The sequence below is a fragment of the Leishmania braziliensis genome, chromosome 27, assembly GCF_000002845.2.
Source record: "Leishmania braziliensis MHOM/BR/75/M2904 complete genome, chromosome 27".
NCBI lineage: Eukaryota > Euglenozoa > Kinetoplastea > Trypanosomatida > Trypanosomatidae > Leishmania > Leishmania braziliensis.
The window spans coordinates 801101-815891 of NC_009319.2; the positions used below are offsets into that span (position 1 = coordinate 801101).

Consider the following 14791-nt stretch of genomic DNA (forward strand, 5'->3'; position numbering starts at 1 on the left):
TCATCCACCTGTCGCCTAAGTCGCTTCTGCTTTCTAGTGCTTCCCAGTACCGTTGATCAGCGCATCAGCGCAGCTCTGCAGAGCGATTCATCGTTGGTGCCTCCTGAATCCTTAGCGGTGACAGGCAAAAAGCGACGCTCCACTCCAGTCCTCGCACCCTCCAGTGCCTCCACTCCGCTCTCCTCGCCACGTATCACGATCACATCGCTACAGAAAGACGGTTGACGCAATTCCGGTGGTCTACGCACACACCCACACACACGCGTATTTCGGGTATCGGCATGTCAGTTGTGTGTGTGCGCGTGTGCGTGTGCGTGTGGGTGTGTGGGTGTGGGTGTGGGTGTGGGTGTGGGTGTGGTGGGTGTCATTCTCTACGTGCTGAGGTCCGCCTCGACCTGAATGGTGGCACTTCACACGGACATGCAAGAAGGGAGACGTCACCAAGAAAACTGCAATGAAAGTGCCGGCGAGGTCTACGCGCACGATGACCACATGATGAGTCTTCACCGGCGACGGAGAGAAAGAGGGGCAACAAAATCTAAAAACTTACATACCCGAAACCCAGCCGCAATTCAGATGTGCCTCAAGCTGCGCGCGCCACTCCGCGTAGCCGTCGTTGTCTGCCAAGTTGGCCCTTTCGTCGGTGATATTTTCGCCATTTATGTTGTTGCTGCTCACAGCCCGGTGATGTCCGTCGCGTGCCTCCTCCAGCTGTCTCTTAGGGGAAGATGAGGACGTCTTACCAGAGTCGTCAGCCAAGCTCGCCGTCTCGAGGGATTCCCAATCGCTCGACAAGTACACCGGCCCGTTATCAGAGTGCGTCGTCACACTGCCGTCGCGTTGATGAGTATCAGTAAGGTGTGTGGAAGTCTGCCGAGGGGGAAAAGAGAATGAAGCTGGTGACGGCGTGTGAACGAGCTCTGTCACTTTGGCAGGGGCAGTGCCAACAGCAGCAGCCTCTTTGGCTAATGGCCCACAGTTGCTGCAGCCGCTGTCACCGCCGCGCGGCAGCTGGGGTGGCTGTGGTGCGAGCGCGTGGGAATGGGACTGCGGGAGCAATGAGGACGCCAACGATGGCAGCGATGCAGCATGTAAGGTGTTGCCCTCAGCCTTCGGTTCGGAGCTCTGTCGTAAAATGGGAGAACAGCTCGGGGCCAGCAAGGGCTGTCTAGAGGCTGAAGAGGACGAGGATGACGCCATCGCTGGCATAACCCGCCTCGGATGGGCAGCCTCACCGGAGCTGTGGCTTTGTGTCGCCTCGGCAACTGTGGCCTGATAGTGAGCGAGGTGGTGTGCAGCAGCAATCTGCGCTGTTGTATTGGAATCAGTCTCTGGAGACGTGGCAACCCGTCCATGACCCAACGTCGCCGTTGCCTGGGTCGTCGTGTCTCGACTGCGTAGGAGCTCCAGCAGACTGTGAACGACAGACGTGGGTGCAACCTGAGGAGCGGCAGCAACAACAGCAACAGCATCGAGGGAAGCGCTCTTGGGTGTCACTGACTCTGTCCGCATGGCGGTGTTGATTGCCACAGCACGACCAACCGATGGGGAAGACGGAGACAGCGAGTTAGCAGGGTGATCTGGGCTGTCCTCCACAGCTGCAGCAGCCGGCGCAGTAGTGCCAGCGTGCGGAAATGACGACGCCGACTCACGACGAGCCACTCCAGAAGCACAAACCGCAGCTGGCAGCTCTCGGCTCCACGCCGTTGGAGTCTCGAGCTCCTCTGTGCCGCCACGGTGTAATCTTTGCACTGAGTTCCCCCTATCCTTGCACTCCCACGCCATGGCCGTCTCGTATCGGGCGTGTACACCGGTCCCGACATCGTCCACGTGGCCATCCCATGAGGGCTGATCCCACCGCGTCTCTACTACCTTGGGCGCAGAGGTAAGCGATTCGGAACGGAGACCGTGAAGCGCGCACCAATCGCCAGGCCTCTTGACAGCGGCTGCGCGCAACCCCTCATCGATCCTCGGCACGGTGGCATCGCTGGCGGCGAAGGTAACTGACTCAGCATCGTCGACCTCGTCCTCGTCCTCGCCGTATCTGCTGCTACTGCCACTGATGCCGTAGACGAGGTTCAGCGAGCAGCCGAGGGAGCCTTGTATGAGCTCACTCACGGCGGACCGCGACGTGGGGCGCCATGGTGAAGCTGACGCCATATCAACCGTTGCTCCTACTGGTGCAGACTGAATCAGCGCGCTTGGCGACGTTGGAGGAGTGCGGCTCGGCACAGTTCTGTCAGTCTGAGTCGACGCAACAGTACCAGAGGCGGTCCCTCTGCTGAGGACATCGACCACTCGCTCAGCCCCCTCCACATACGCCGCAAGCAGCGCCACAGTGCGCCGTGCGTGCCGCAGCTGCCGTGTAAGGCGGACCTCACGCTTGGCAGAGACCTGTACGCTGGCCTCAAGGGCCCGTGCATGGCGCTCCCAGGCAGCACCGTCCGCCAAAGCCTGCAGGAACAGGGACTGGTACAACTCCGCAGTGCCTCCTTGGACACTTGCAGCACCTGTCGCAGTGCACCCTGCTCGTTGCGCCTCTGCCTCCAGCGCGCATAGGAGTCGCCGCACTCGTGAAGCGGCCCGACGCGAAGAACGTGACCGCGAAGGCGATGCGTCAAGGCGCATAATGTCGAAGGTCGGAATGGCTGCCCGTGTAGGTGAGTCAAGCAACTGTGAGGAGAGCGGTGACAGCTGCCGACCGCAGCGGGGACGAGCGAGGTGTGCGTTGGGTGCCTTTTCCTCCACCACCGCAGAACTAGCGTCCCCTCGCTGCGATCTTAGCCACCGTGCCTGTGCTTCAGAGGGCCACAGCTGCTGTGCTGACGCACTTGCTGCGCTGCGTGGATAGTGAGTCCGGGAATAAGGCCTATGCTTGACGCGGCGCATATGGGCAGCGTTAGCGTCGGGAGTGGGCGAGGCCGACATAGACGAAGTTGCTCCACACTTCATGAAGGGGGCACTAGTGCTGTAGTGGATAAAAGGGTCATGGTGATGGTGGTGCTGGCGCAGATGCGATGACGAGAAGCCGCCAGGTGCTGCGTGCAAGGTTGGTTTCGGACGCGAGCGATGCGGCTCGGTCTTATCGCCTCCGTTGTCCACCCAGCAGCAGAAGGCATCTCCAAAAGGCAGTGGTGTGCCGTGGTGCGCTGCGTCGAACGTTAGTTGCTCGTAAGATGGGTGAGGTGTGCATGCGGGAGAGGGGCGAGCATGGCGGTGCGCTGGTTGCCGGCAGTGTGGCGACAAGGTCACGCGCCTGGGGAATACGGCCTCCGATGGAGCCGCATTCGAGCGACCAGACATCCCCATCGGTTCTACAATATATCTCGACACTCTATGAATGTGCTTCACTGGGAGAGCCACGCGCTGTGCAGTGCGTGAGACGCTGCAGAGCAGCCGAAGGGAGCCAAGCCAAACGAGTGACTACCACAAGCGCAGGTATAGACAAGACGTGCATGCGCAGCCACACAAACGTAGGCTTCGCTAACACACGCACACGCACAGCGTAAAGGCGGTTGAAGGCGCGTGCGAGTCCGTAAAAATGCGCGGAAAGAGAAAACAAAAGGCCCAGCGTGTGGGGGGGGGGGGGGGGGAGGAGAGAGAAAGAGCGGAGTGAAAGTGAATTCGATTGAGTGCGAGAGAGGGAAAGGGGAAGGAGCAGGGAGTGCGTGTGTGTGTGTGTGTGTGTGTGCGCGCAAGGAGGGGTGATAAAGCACCGGTGTTTTCGCCTCCTTGAATGCTTTCTTTTCTCTCCCAGCCACGTAGCAGCACCGTCGCTGCCGGTTCTCGCTTGGCGATGACTCGTACATCCTTTCAATGTCAAGAGCAACATGTACGTAGACAAAATTTGCAGGCTCAAATGCACACGTGTCTACGTGTGCATTTGAGCCTTCCTCCAGTTGGTGGTGATCGTAACGGAAGGAGAGAAAAATGTCAACGGACCGAGAGAACGTTGCTGTGACAATACGAATCGACCAGCGCCGCGTGTGTTCTCTCTCTTGCGCCTCACGTTACTTCATCCTTCCTTTTCCCTTTACCTCGTCATGAAGCAAACCAATCCCTACGGACACCCGCCAAAAAGCGCCAACCTTCTCGCCCTCTGCATTGGCCACAGTCGGCGCGACTCACATTGGCCTGCGTGTGCTTTACAGTTAGGGAGGGTCGCCCATCACCGCTTGGTATTGGGCTTTTCAGAAATGCGTGAAAAGAAAAGGGGGCCAGAGAGAGTGGCCGAGAGAGAGAGCATTCACACACACGCATCTACACACATACACACACACTGAAGGACAGAGAGAGAGAGAGAGAGGGGGGAAGGGAAGTAGAGGTGCTCCTCTCTGAGAGGTCAGTAGAGGGGTTTGTTCTGCTTGTCTGCCCCCTCTGCCTCGCTCGACGGAAAGGAGGAGAGAAAAAGAGAGTGCCACTGCTAACACGTCGGTTGGTGTAGTTCGTAGTCGTAAGAATAGGGGAGAGGGAGGGTCACGGAAGGTGACCGGAGAGCAAGGCGACGGAGCGGGGGCTCGGGGGACACCCTCATGCGTGTTTGAGGGAGAAAAGGCGAGGAGGAGGGGGGGCTGCACTGCCGCGGAAGAGAGAAGTGCGGTGGTGGTGACCTGCTCGGCTGCTGATGTCGCAGACATACACATACGCAGTCGAAGAGGGTGAACAAGTATAGACACGCTTATCAAGTTGTCAAGACAACAGCTCGCAAAGAGAGGGAGAGGGAAGAGAGGCACACACAGCGCGGGTGCGAAGAGAGCCAAGCTGAAAGTGAAGCAGCCAGGGAAAGGGGAAAAAGAGAGAGAGGCACCATCACAGCATTCTCAGCTCTCGTAACGAACGGAAACATCAAAGAGTCGTGCTTTTTTTGTTGTTCGTCCTCCCTCCCCGCGCCAGACCGCACACACAGAGACGCCAGCTCACTCGCGTGGAGAAGAGACCCGGACACGCACACGTGCGAAGCGTGTTGACCATCGACAATGATAACCGTTCCTCCTTCCCCCTCCCGCCAACATAAATGCCCTCCATCTACATCGAGCGCGTTGCCTCTCCTCTCATCCTAATCCGCTTACCCGCTTCGAGAAGGGGAGGGAGGGAGGGAGAGAGAGAGAGAGAGCAAGTGTCTGCAAGACGCCTTTGTAGACCGCGCTCATCAGACCTCGCAGCAATCGAAGCCAGCAAGAGAAAGATGCTACCGAAATGGGCAATAGATATATACTACTGAAAAACAGGCGACAAGCGCATATGAGAAATGTATATTGTGTGCGCGTCATGTGCACGGCTGGAGTGGTAGTGAACGCGGGTGTAGATAGGACTGGGTGCGCGAGGATGAGAAGCATGTAGATCGCGAAGCGTCGGTTGTAGTAGCGCAACTCAGCAGTAACTCCTGCGCATCGTAGAGAAACCGTGCGGCCCCAGTCTACAATCCCCTTGCTTTTCTTCTTCGCATATGACTGTGTGGGTGTATGCGTGTGTTCTGAGTACGCACTTGTCGCTAAGCGCACTTGCAGCCCGAGCTTTACTCGTCCTCGGCCATCTTGTCGACATCCTTGGGTATCACAGGCGCCGGGAGGCTGTCTGCCTTGATGCGAATAGCAGCAAAGGGGCTCTCCACGCCGGTGATGATGGACTTGTCCTCGCGGATGCCGGTACCGCTGAAGGTGTCGCCGATCATCCAGGCTCCAATGATGGCGTAGTAGTCGTCCTGCTTCGTCAGTGGAAATAGCTGCTGGTAGACCATGTTGCGCTTGCCATAGTTGCCACCCGACTCAGCGTGCACCTCGCCGTCGCCGGAAGTGATGGTCACGTTGCTACCAATGCGGCCGACAATCGGCTTCTTGGCATACCCGCACTTGCGCAGCTCGTCAGATAATTCGTACTCCGCCTTCAAGATGGCGGGGTGCTGAGGGTGATTGTGGTAGATCATGGGCAGGATGGCCTTGTTGCTCGGAATGACCTTCCACATCGGCTCGAAATAGAGGATGTCCCAGTCATCGCCGAGGAGCAAGTCGCACAGGCGCACCTTGTCCTTCGGGGACGGCTTCCAGCCCTCGCCGCGTTCCTCCCGGGCGGCATAATAGTCCGTGATGGCCGACTCCCACATCCATGTCTTCCACACATTGCGCACGCGCACGCCGTCGCTATCGACAATGTGGCCATCCTCATCAAAGTGAAACTCATCAAACATGATGCACAGCCTACACTCTAGCCCGACCGCCTCAGCGGCCTGCAGGCAGTAGAGGGCGGTGTACTGCTCCTCCCCTTCCTTATCAACGCAGAAGTGAACGCGGCCAGTCGCCCCGCTGGAGGCCCACGCCATCTTGAGGTTGCGCTCCACTGCGAAGCCGGAGCTGCGGGTGCCCTCCTTGTTCAGCCCCACCGACTCGGCCCACTTTTGCTGAATGCGGCCGCATTCCAGCAGCGTCGACGCGCTGTCAGCGTTGTACTCGAAACACTTGATCTCGCATGTCTCGTTGTTGAAGGCAAAGTCGAAGCGACCAGAGATGTACGTCTGCTGGATCTTCCAGGAGTGGCGAATGCGGGGCCAGAAGTCCTCAGGAATGCAGAAAAGCCGGAGCTTCTCATCGCTCTCAATCACCTGCGCTGTTGCCTCCATGAAGATGGCGTGCAGCTGGGTGCCGTAGGCGATGCACCGCAGGTGGAACTCATGATTCGACTCGTAGTAGCTGGCAACCATCTCCTCCAGGCGGGAGCGGCTGACGTCCATGCCGAACTCTTCCACGAATAGTCGCTCCGCAGGGTCGTTCAGGTCAAGCCAATTCGGCTTCGCCTCCTCCACCACAAAGCTGCGACGCAGCAGGTACGGCTTCGGTGGTTCACTGAAGTACAATGACTGATGCAATGCCACCGGCGGCGCCCCTTCAGCCCGGTTCTCACGACCAGGAAATGTCACCCATCCAAGTGGAATCTCGATGTCGTCCACGTTAATATCATCGATGATGGTCCAGATACCGTCCTTGTGCTCAAGCTTCAGCCTGTACGCGTAGGAGGACTCCCACTTGTGGAAGCGGTAGTTCTGATCCGCAACGCACACGTAGTCATCGCCCACCTCGGTGATAACGCTGACGTGACCAACCGGGCATGCATCGGTGGAGGAGTAAATGAGAAGTGTGTCGGCCTCCGGCTTCCTCTCGGTGCCGTTGCACACTTTCAATACCGCGAAGCCCTCCGCCGTGGCGGCGTCCCGGACCTCCTTCAGCTGAAAAATGTGGCAGGCCCAATTCACATTCGGCAACACCAGCCCCTTGCGCACCAGCAGCCAGCGGCGTGCGAACTCGACGCACTGGTACTTAAACCCGCAGAAGAAGTTCCCCTCAATGCTACGCTCGCCGGAGAAATAGTGATCATGCTTGTTGCTGTACGCCGGGATGCCACCCGGGGCGTAGCCCTGCAGAGCACCAAAAGGAACGTGCCCCAGCCTATTGAAGCTCACCGGCTCGTGTTCCAAAGACGGCATGGCTTACGAAAATGCCTGCGTGTGGGTGTGTGCCTGGGTGGATGTGGGTGCGCGCGCGTCGCTGTCGTCGCTGGCTGGTGTAGCACTTGTGGTGTCGTGAAGTGGATTAGAATAGGTAAGCCTTTTTCGTCGCTTTCTTATCGGTTTTCTGTTGCAGTTTGTTTTCGTCGGTGACCTCGTTGAGGATGGCGGTGATGAGGTTGACTAAAACACCGACGGTGGGGGGTGGCGGTGGTGTCGGTGGTGCTTGGTGGGGGATGTTGAAGCTTACAAGGCATACAAGAGAGTCACAGAGAGAGAAAGAGGGAGGGGGATGAGGAAAGATCAAAGAAAGGCTGTGGTGTGTCAGGGATGGCCGTGGTAAAGACGGCAAAGGAGAAAACGCATCGTGCTCGTCGAGGCGGCGGCGGTGGCGGGAGGGGTGTGCGTGCGGTAGTGCTCCTCACGTTCACTCCACGCTCCTTCGTTGTCAAGGTCCGCTTCTCCGCCTCGGCATACCCCTCTTCCTTTCTAGCCGTGCGCGGTATGGCGCTATGAAAGGGGGTAGCGATACGACGACAGCCAGAAGAGGGAAGGGAGTGTGTTGAAGCGCAACTGGGGCGAAAAGAAAACAGCGAGCGAAGGGGATGTGAGCGCACGATATCAGCTGCACACAGAGGCGCAGACACACACGCACGTAGCTCTGTATAGAGAGAGAGAGAGGGACATCACTTTGAGGGTTGAATGGCCATTCATTTGGCGCTCTCTCTTGCGCTCGTCGCCACTACTGCAGGGCCGGCGTCAGCGCAGCTTCCGGAAGGCTTTTCGGGGCCCTCATCGCGCTCATGGGGCTCCACCTCCGCCTGCAAGCCAGCGTGCAGAGGGGCGTAGGTTGGCTGTAACGGCACACCGAGCTGCTCCGCCGCCGTCCGACGCTCTCCCTCCAACATCTGCTGCTGCTCCTCGCGGGCGCCAAATACTCGAAGGCTCGCCAGTACCTCGTGCTCTTCAATCAGCCGCCCGTCCAGTCCGACCTTCGCACCGCGCAAGAGGCTCTTCCCCTGCGTCGCAATCCCCTGCACCAGCTCCGGCCGTTTGCCGATCCACCCGTCGTACTGCAGCAAGGTCCGCGGCGGTGCCAGGCCCGGGTACAGCGCGGTGCGTCCGGGATTCAGCGTCGAAAGTGGCACCTCCCACGGCTCCTCGAGGAAGGCACGCTCAAACTGCTCCAGCAGCATCGGTGGCACGTAGATCTCCACAGTGAAGCTTCGGTTCATGATGAGCGCCTCCTTAGCCTCGTTGCTCAGCCGGTGGAACCCTTTGATGACGGCCTGCTGGTTCAGCTTTCCCAGCTCGTGAAAAAAGCGCCTGCCACAGGAGTAATGGCACAGCGCCGGCACCCGTACCACATCGGCCACAAATGGCACCGCCCGCTGCGTCGCCGCCCTCCCCCGCAGGTTGCTCCCGGCAGACGATGACGACAGCGCGTGCCCCAGTTCAACTGCTTCGTACAGGATGTTGCGGTATGCCGAGATCATCTCCACCTGAGCCTCCTCGCGGTGAAAACGGTCGTGGCTGATGTCCGGATCGACGCAGACAGCTGTGTGGAAGTGCTGACGAATGGTGTGCGGCGAGCACTGGAGAGGCTGAGTCGCGGTGGAGGTTGAACTTGGTATGCCCAGCGTCGTCTGCCGCACCTGCGCGCTGGACAAGAGGGTCGTATCACCGTTCTGCTGCAGGTGGCGACGGTCGCCTGCGGTGTAGAAGAATGCGGGTGTCTCAGGAGCGTCAACCTTGGCGACGGTACCGCCAGCAGCATCAGCAGCAACTGCGGCCTCAGCGCCTGCCTCAGTCGTATCGGACGGTGACGCTGGCGTGGGGATGCCGAACTCCGCAGTGGGGAGGCGCTCTAGCACCTGAGAAGACGACCGCCCCTTGACCTCTGTGGTAGTCCAGTCGTTGTAGTACGCTGGATGCGGACTCGGAAACGGCACCGGTGTACGGACCATGTGCAGCTCAATGGGGTCCACCACAAGCACGTGCCAGTCGCGCTTTTCGCGCAGTGTCGCCTCAACTCGCTGCTTATCCTCTACCACCTTACGCGCGCGTGCATCGCCTGCCATGTACTTCTTCTTCTCGAGGGGGTTGCCCTCGCTGCTCGTCGGGTCGTCGGCGTTGACTGCAGTAAGGAGCGAGACGTCGATAGGGCCGTAGAGGTCAGACATCTGCGTCAGCGGCACGATGCGCAGGCGGCTCGCAAACGCCACGGAGAAGGTGTCCCGGCCGCGGGGGCGGTTGAAGGTCATACCAGAGCGCCGCAACCGGTGCACACGCGACTCATCAAGGCCCGAGTAGAAGTTGCGGTGCAGCGTCCGTACAGCCGTCGCCGAGCTAGTGCAGGGGGAGGCAGAAGAGGAGCTCGGTGCGACCGACGATGCGGTTGCGCGTAAGAACGACTTATGCAGAGTCAACGAGCAGTACATTTTCGACGCACTGATGGGGTAGACGCGATGGACGGGGATGTCACTGCTCTGATAGTCACTATCACAGGGGCCATGAAAGAATTGCTCCACGAAAGAGGGCAGCACAGCTACTCGGCTGCTCACAGTCGTGCGTGGCGTACGAGTGGCACGTAGCACGTGAGGGTAGAGGCCTTGGCGACGCACAGCCGACGCCAGCGAGAGACGCGCCACCGTCGATACAGAGGGGGGGGGTGAAGCAAGACGCTATGGATGATGATGACGACGATGGACTCCGCCGGATGCAGCCGCACTCTCAAATGCAAAGAATGAGCAAATCACAGTTGAGGGAAGGAGGCAGAGGGATGGCGGTGATGGCGTCCCTCAAGTAGGGGGAAGAAGAGAAAGCGAGCGAGAGAGCGGGGACACAAGAAGAAGCACGTGATCGAGAGAGTAGCCATAGAAACAACGGGTCTGGGCACCGAGCAACCAATACCAAGGCAAGGCGGCGGTTTATGTTGCTCTTCCACTGTTCCTTGCCTGCAACCAGCAGGCTGAAAAGTTGCGTACACGAGAGGGGAGAGGTGGTGCACTGTTGTGGTGTGGTGGTCGGTTTATATGGCCCCTCCGGCACGGCAAGAGGCAAGAAGAGGGCGTGATGAGTATCGGCGTCCAGCAACCGTGAAGTCCGAAATAAAAGGGAAGATGGACAAGTGTGTACTCTCCCGCTCCATGCGGAAAGGGATAAAAAAGGCTCAGCGCGGGGGGCGTCGGCTTCCCACTAAAGAGAAACACATGCGTGCACGTGCGAACCGACAGCTACCCCTGCCACTAGTGCTGCTGCTGGTGAGATCCACCTGTCCACTTGGACAAAAGATTCAGCATGGCCCCCTTCGACGTGCTGACACCCTCAGCGGAATCTGCGGTGGAGGAGGCCGGCCTACGGCCAGGTGACAGCACAGCCGAGCACCCTTGATGCGCAACGAAGGTCAGCGTAGGCCCGGCGCCAGCTGAGACTGCCGATGCGGCGCTCAGCGCACCAGCATTGGCGGCTGATGGCGCGCCTTGGCGAGCTGTAACACCGCTGCCACCACCGCGTCGCGCGCTGTTTGTGCGCTGCTGCTTCTTAGCGGGGGCAGGGACCTTCGCGGAATCGCTTGCTCCAATGTGACTGCAACCATGCCTAGAGGTACCATACCCCCTGCCAGAATTGTCATCGTCCCAGTTGTCCCCGTCGACGACATGCACGGTGTTGCCATCATGACCGTCACCACCGACGCCATGCCTCGAACCATTGTCACCTGCCACAACGGGCTTCACGTTGGGTGCGTGAGCACTCCGCGCTCGCTTCGATGGCGGGCACACTTGCTGTATTGCCTGCGCAATCACGCTGTCAATCGGCATTCGGCCGAGCCCGTCATCTGGAAGCTCCTCGCCATCATCATCCGCACCACCCCCATCGGCGTCGACCTCGACAACGGCACCGCCGCACCGTGGAGCTCGCTGGCGTGGTACGCCGGCCGCTGCGCCCGCGCCATTCTCGCTTCCTTGTTGGATGGCTCGCTCCACGAGTCGCGAGACAGACGTTTGCGCGAAACGGCCGCTGAAATGGCTTTCATTGCCGTCCCCGATATCGCTGGCGGCGAGACCTACGCGAGGAGCAGCGGCGCGCATTACCGCAAAGGAGTCGAGCTCACATTCGCGCTCCGCTTGATGCAGCGATCGCGAGGCAGCGCCGCCTCGGCTTTGTCGTTCGCTAGCAACCCCATTGTCCTCATTTTCCTCAGCATCGTCCCTCTGTTCCTTCTGCTGTTGTGCGTCCTCCAGCTGAGCAGCCCGCGCGTAGCGCTCGTTGACGTGCCGCTTGTGCGTAACAATCTCCTCCACAACGCGGTCTGGCTTTAAGATAGAGTCATTCGCGCCATTCTCCAGACGACGCCACACCGACTTCTGCGAGGTATGCAGCAGCTCCATCAGCCGCTCATCAATCGCATCCCGCTCGCCTTTTTCGGCAAAGGCGTAGACGGCGGCGCTCAGCTCCGCCTCAGATAGGAGTGTGCAGGCGTTCTTCGTGTTGTGGTTGAAGACATCGGCGACTTTCACTCGGATGTCGAGCGTGTTGAGCTGTGGCGCGGCCGGCACGATGAGGCCGCTCGCCAAAGCGCCTCCAGGTCCGAGGACCGTGCCCAGAGCACCGCCACCAGGTCGTCGCTCCAGCTTCGGTTTAACCGGCCGCAACAGCTCGCCTGGGTTCGCGACGACGTCCATGTACTGCTGGCCAAAGCGATTGAAGTTGGGCTGCGGGTATGGTGCGGAAGTAACATCGGTGAAGTCCACGGCCAAGCGAATTAGCGGATACTTGAGATTGGGGTGAAACGTGAGGACGTCGTCGGGGATGCGGCTCACATGCTCTTCGGCTTCGCTGATCATGTCGCTCATCACGCTGTGTAAGAAGGTCTCCACCGCGTCCAGCGTTCGGCCGTCTGGCAGATCGTGCCGCAGCTCTACCGTGCGCCGCACAACTGGGCGCACGCTGCGCAGTGTATACGGGGTGAGCCGGTACGACGTGCCGCGCACTTCGAGGATACCGTACTCCTTTGGGTTACACTCCTGCGCGGAGAGAGATGTCATAATGGTACTGCCTGGCTGCACCACATCAAAGCCGTCCGACGGCTGCGGCACCATGAGCTGCTCGTGCTCGTTGCCCCAGATCACGAGGTCTATGCCGAAGCCGGCGAGCATTCCCTCCATGATACCGCCTTTGCTTGCGAGACCACGCACACCGCGGTTCTGATGAAGTACAAGGATGTTGAACCACTTGCGCCCAGGCACCGGCTTCGGATAGACAAGCTGAACCTTCTTCAGCCGGAAGCAGCGATGCAGTCGCTCGTCGCGTACGTTGCCGAGGCCGTAGAGAGCGATGAAAGTGCTTCCCTTGCGCAGCAGCACCGGCTCGAGGATGATGTCATCGAGGGAGGTGACGTGGCCAAAGTAGTTGAGGTAGCCGTTGGTTGCGAGCAGGTCGAGAGACGAGGTGCCGCCGACGGGGTCATCGTGGTTGCCGTGAATGGCAAACACAGGCAACGCAACGTTGATGTTGGGGTCTTGGAAGTTGGCCATGGGCAGCGCGTGCGTTGGAAAGTTTGTCGCCGCGTCGCTGAGCAGCGAAAAGGGTACGGTCTTGTTACCAAAGACGTACTTGCGAAAGAGGGAGCAAGCACGGACGAGACAGCCGAGGCTAGGCTTGTTTTCGTGGAAGAGGTCACCACCAAGGAGCATCGCGTCCACATCGTGCTCCGTACGCGCGGCACGCAGCACCTCCTCGAAGGTGGTGAAGCTATCATCACCTCGCCTGGGGTCGCGCTCAGCGAAGCCGAGGTGGTTGTCGGTCGTGAGGAGAAATTTGAACGTACACTCTGACATTCTCGGCGCAAGGGGAGGGGTGAACGCCCTCGATGGATTGCCCTTGCTCCTCGGACAGGAGATCGACTACCGCTGTTGTGTCAGGCGCGAGCTGAGCAACAGTTCTTACGGCGTACCCAGAATTCAAAAAAGAGAAAGCACGACCAAAGTGCGTACAATGTCTTTATGGGCCGCTGCTGAGTCCAATTCCCTGCACGCTTTCGCCGTCTATGAAGCTTTGTGGTTCTCTGTATGAGTAGTGCACGTCTGTGTGGAATCTGTGTCGATACAAGCCCTTCGTGTGGGGTGTAGCTCGGCGTATGAAGCGTGCGCGTGCGTGTCTGTGAAGGTGTTCGCCTGTCCAGTGATGACGACAAGCATGATGAGTGGTGTCTGTGTGCTGTGCTGGACTTACAGGAGACCCAACGTGGATGCGTAAAGTGTCATAGACGGGGACCAGGAAGGAGAGAGGAGAGGTGATTCAGAGGACCAGAGGGGTAGAAGAAGGCATGAGACAATGCGCACCTCTCTCTCTCAAGTAAGTACCAGTACACTCCCCCCCCCCCTCCCCCACTCAATGCGCCTAGTGCGTAAGAGAGGAAGGGGACAGAGAGAAAAGGAGGGGTCGAACTCAGTCAGCGCTCATTGGCGAGATGAGTCTCCCTCTTCGGCAGTGCAAGCCACCACCTCGCCTCGTCTTTTCCTCTTACTCACTCCCATTAACGGAGAGAGAGGGGGGAGACACAGAGGGAGAAAGACACGCACAGTCTCTCCTGATATTTATGTGTTGCTCATGCTAACTCAAGTCACCTGTCTGCTACGTGCGCGCATGCAGATGTTCCTCTGCGCGCGTGCGTATTCGCCGCGGTACGAGAAATGCGCTCCGTCACCTGCCCTATGATGTCGTTTCTTTTTGAGTGCTTTTCCTTTTCTTACGTTCCCTGTCATTCAGTGAAACTCGAAGAGTCAACAGTAGTGCGAGCTCAGCCGCATCGCTACAGAGTGCGCTTCCTCGCCCGCCCACCCACCCACCCTCTCCCGCACTCCACTGAATTGGCACCCATGCCGAACAGACACACGCACACAACGTAGGCCAACGCAGCAGCAGCAGCAAGAAAAGGGGTATGTAGGTCAGTGCAGACCACATGCACAATCTGAGCTCCCTCTCCCTCGCCACCACCACCATGGCGGAGATCACCATAAGCGTCTCCTCCGCCATCCTCTTCTGCCCTGGACTACTCTTCTACAGTGTCCATCAAGGAAAACGTGATGAGAGAGAGAGTGTGTACGTGTGTGTGCAACAGAGAGGACGACAGGGGGGAGGGAGGGAGGGAGGGAGAAGCAGAAAGCCAAGAACACCAGCGATGCCTCCATCACCTCTCGCTCAGTAGAGCCAGAGAGACAAAGAAGGGGATGAGCACAGAGAGCTCTGCAAACAGAGGTATTCCTGCCTACGGATATACCCACAACAACATCG

At 59.1% G+C, this 14791-nt stretch overlaps 4 protein-coding genes across 4 annotated transcripts; all 4 read right to left on the reverse strand.

The window, feature by feature from the left end:
- Window positions 1-546: 546 nt before the first annotated feature.
- Window positions 547-3309, reverse strand: LBRM_27_2000 (hypothetical protein, unknown function; the record flags this gene model as incomplete). The annotated part of the gene is made up of 1 exon (XM_001565904.2): window positions 547-3309. One exon carries the CDS (start codon window positions 3307-3309, stop codon window positions 547-549), a length of 2763 nt encoding a protein of 920 aa, XP_001565954.2.
- A 2206-nt stretch (window positions 3310-5515) lies between these two features.
- LBRM_27_2010 (putative trypanothione synthetase) lies at window positions 5516-7474 on the reverse strand (the record flags this gene model as incomplete). Its single annotated transcript, XM_001565905.1, has 1 exon — window positions 5516-7474. One exon carries the CDS (start codon window positions 7472-7474, stop codon window positions 5516-5518), a length of 1959 nt encoding a protein of 652 aa, XP_001565955.1.
- Window positions 7475-8205: 731 nt separating this feature from the next.
- Window positions 8206-9759, reverse strand: LBRM_27_2020 (conserved hypothetical protein; the record flags this gene model as incomplete). Its single annotated transcript, XM_001565906.1, has 1 exon — window positions 8206-9759. One exon carries the CDS (start codon window positions 9757-9759, stop codon window positions 8206-8208), a length of 1554 nt encoding a protein of 517 aa, XP_001565956.1.
- Window positions 9760-10743: 984 nt separating this feature from the next.
- LBRM_27_2030 (putative endo/exonuclease Mre11) lies at window positions 10744-13335 on the reverse strand (the record flags this gene model as incomplete). The annotated part of the gene is made up of 1 exon (XM_001565907.1): window positions 10744-13335. The coding sequence occupies one exon, from the start codon at window positions 13333-13335 to the stop codon at window positions 10744-10746; it is 2592 nt and encodes an 863-aa protein (XP_001565957.1).
- Window positions 13336-14791: the final 1456 nt, after the last annotated feature.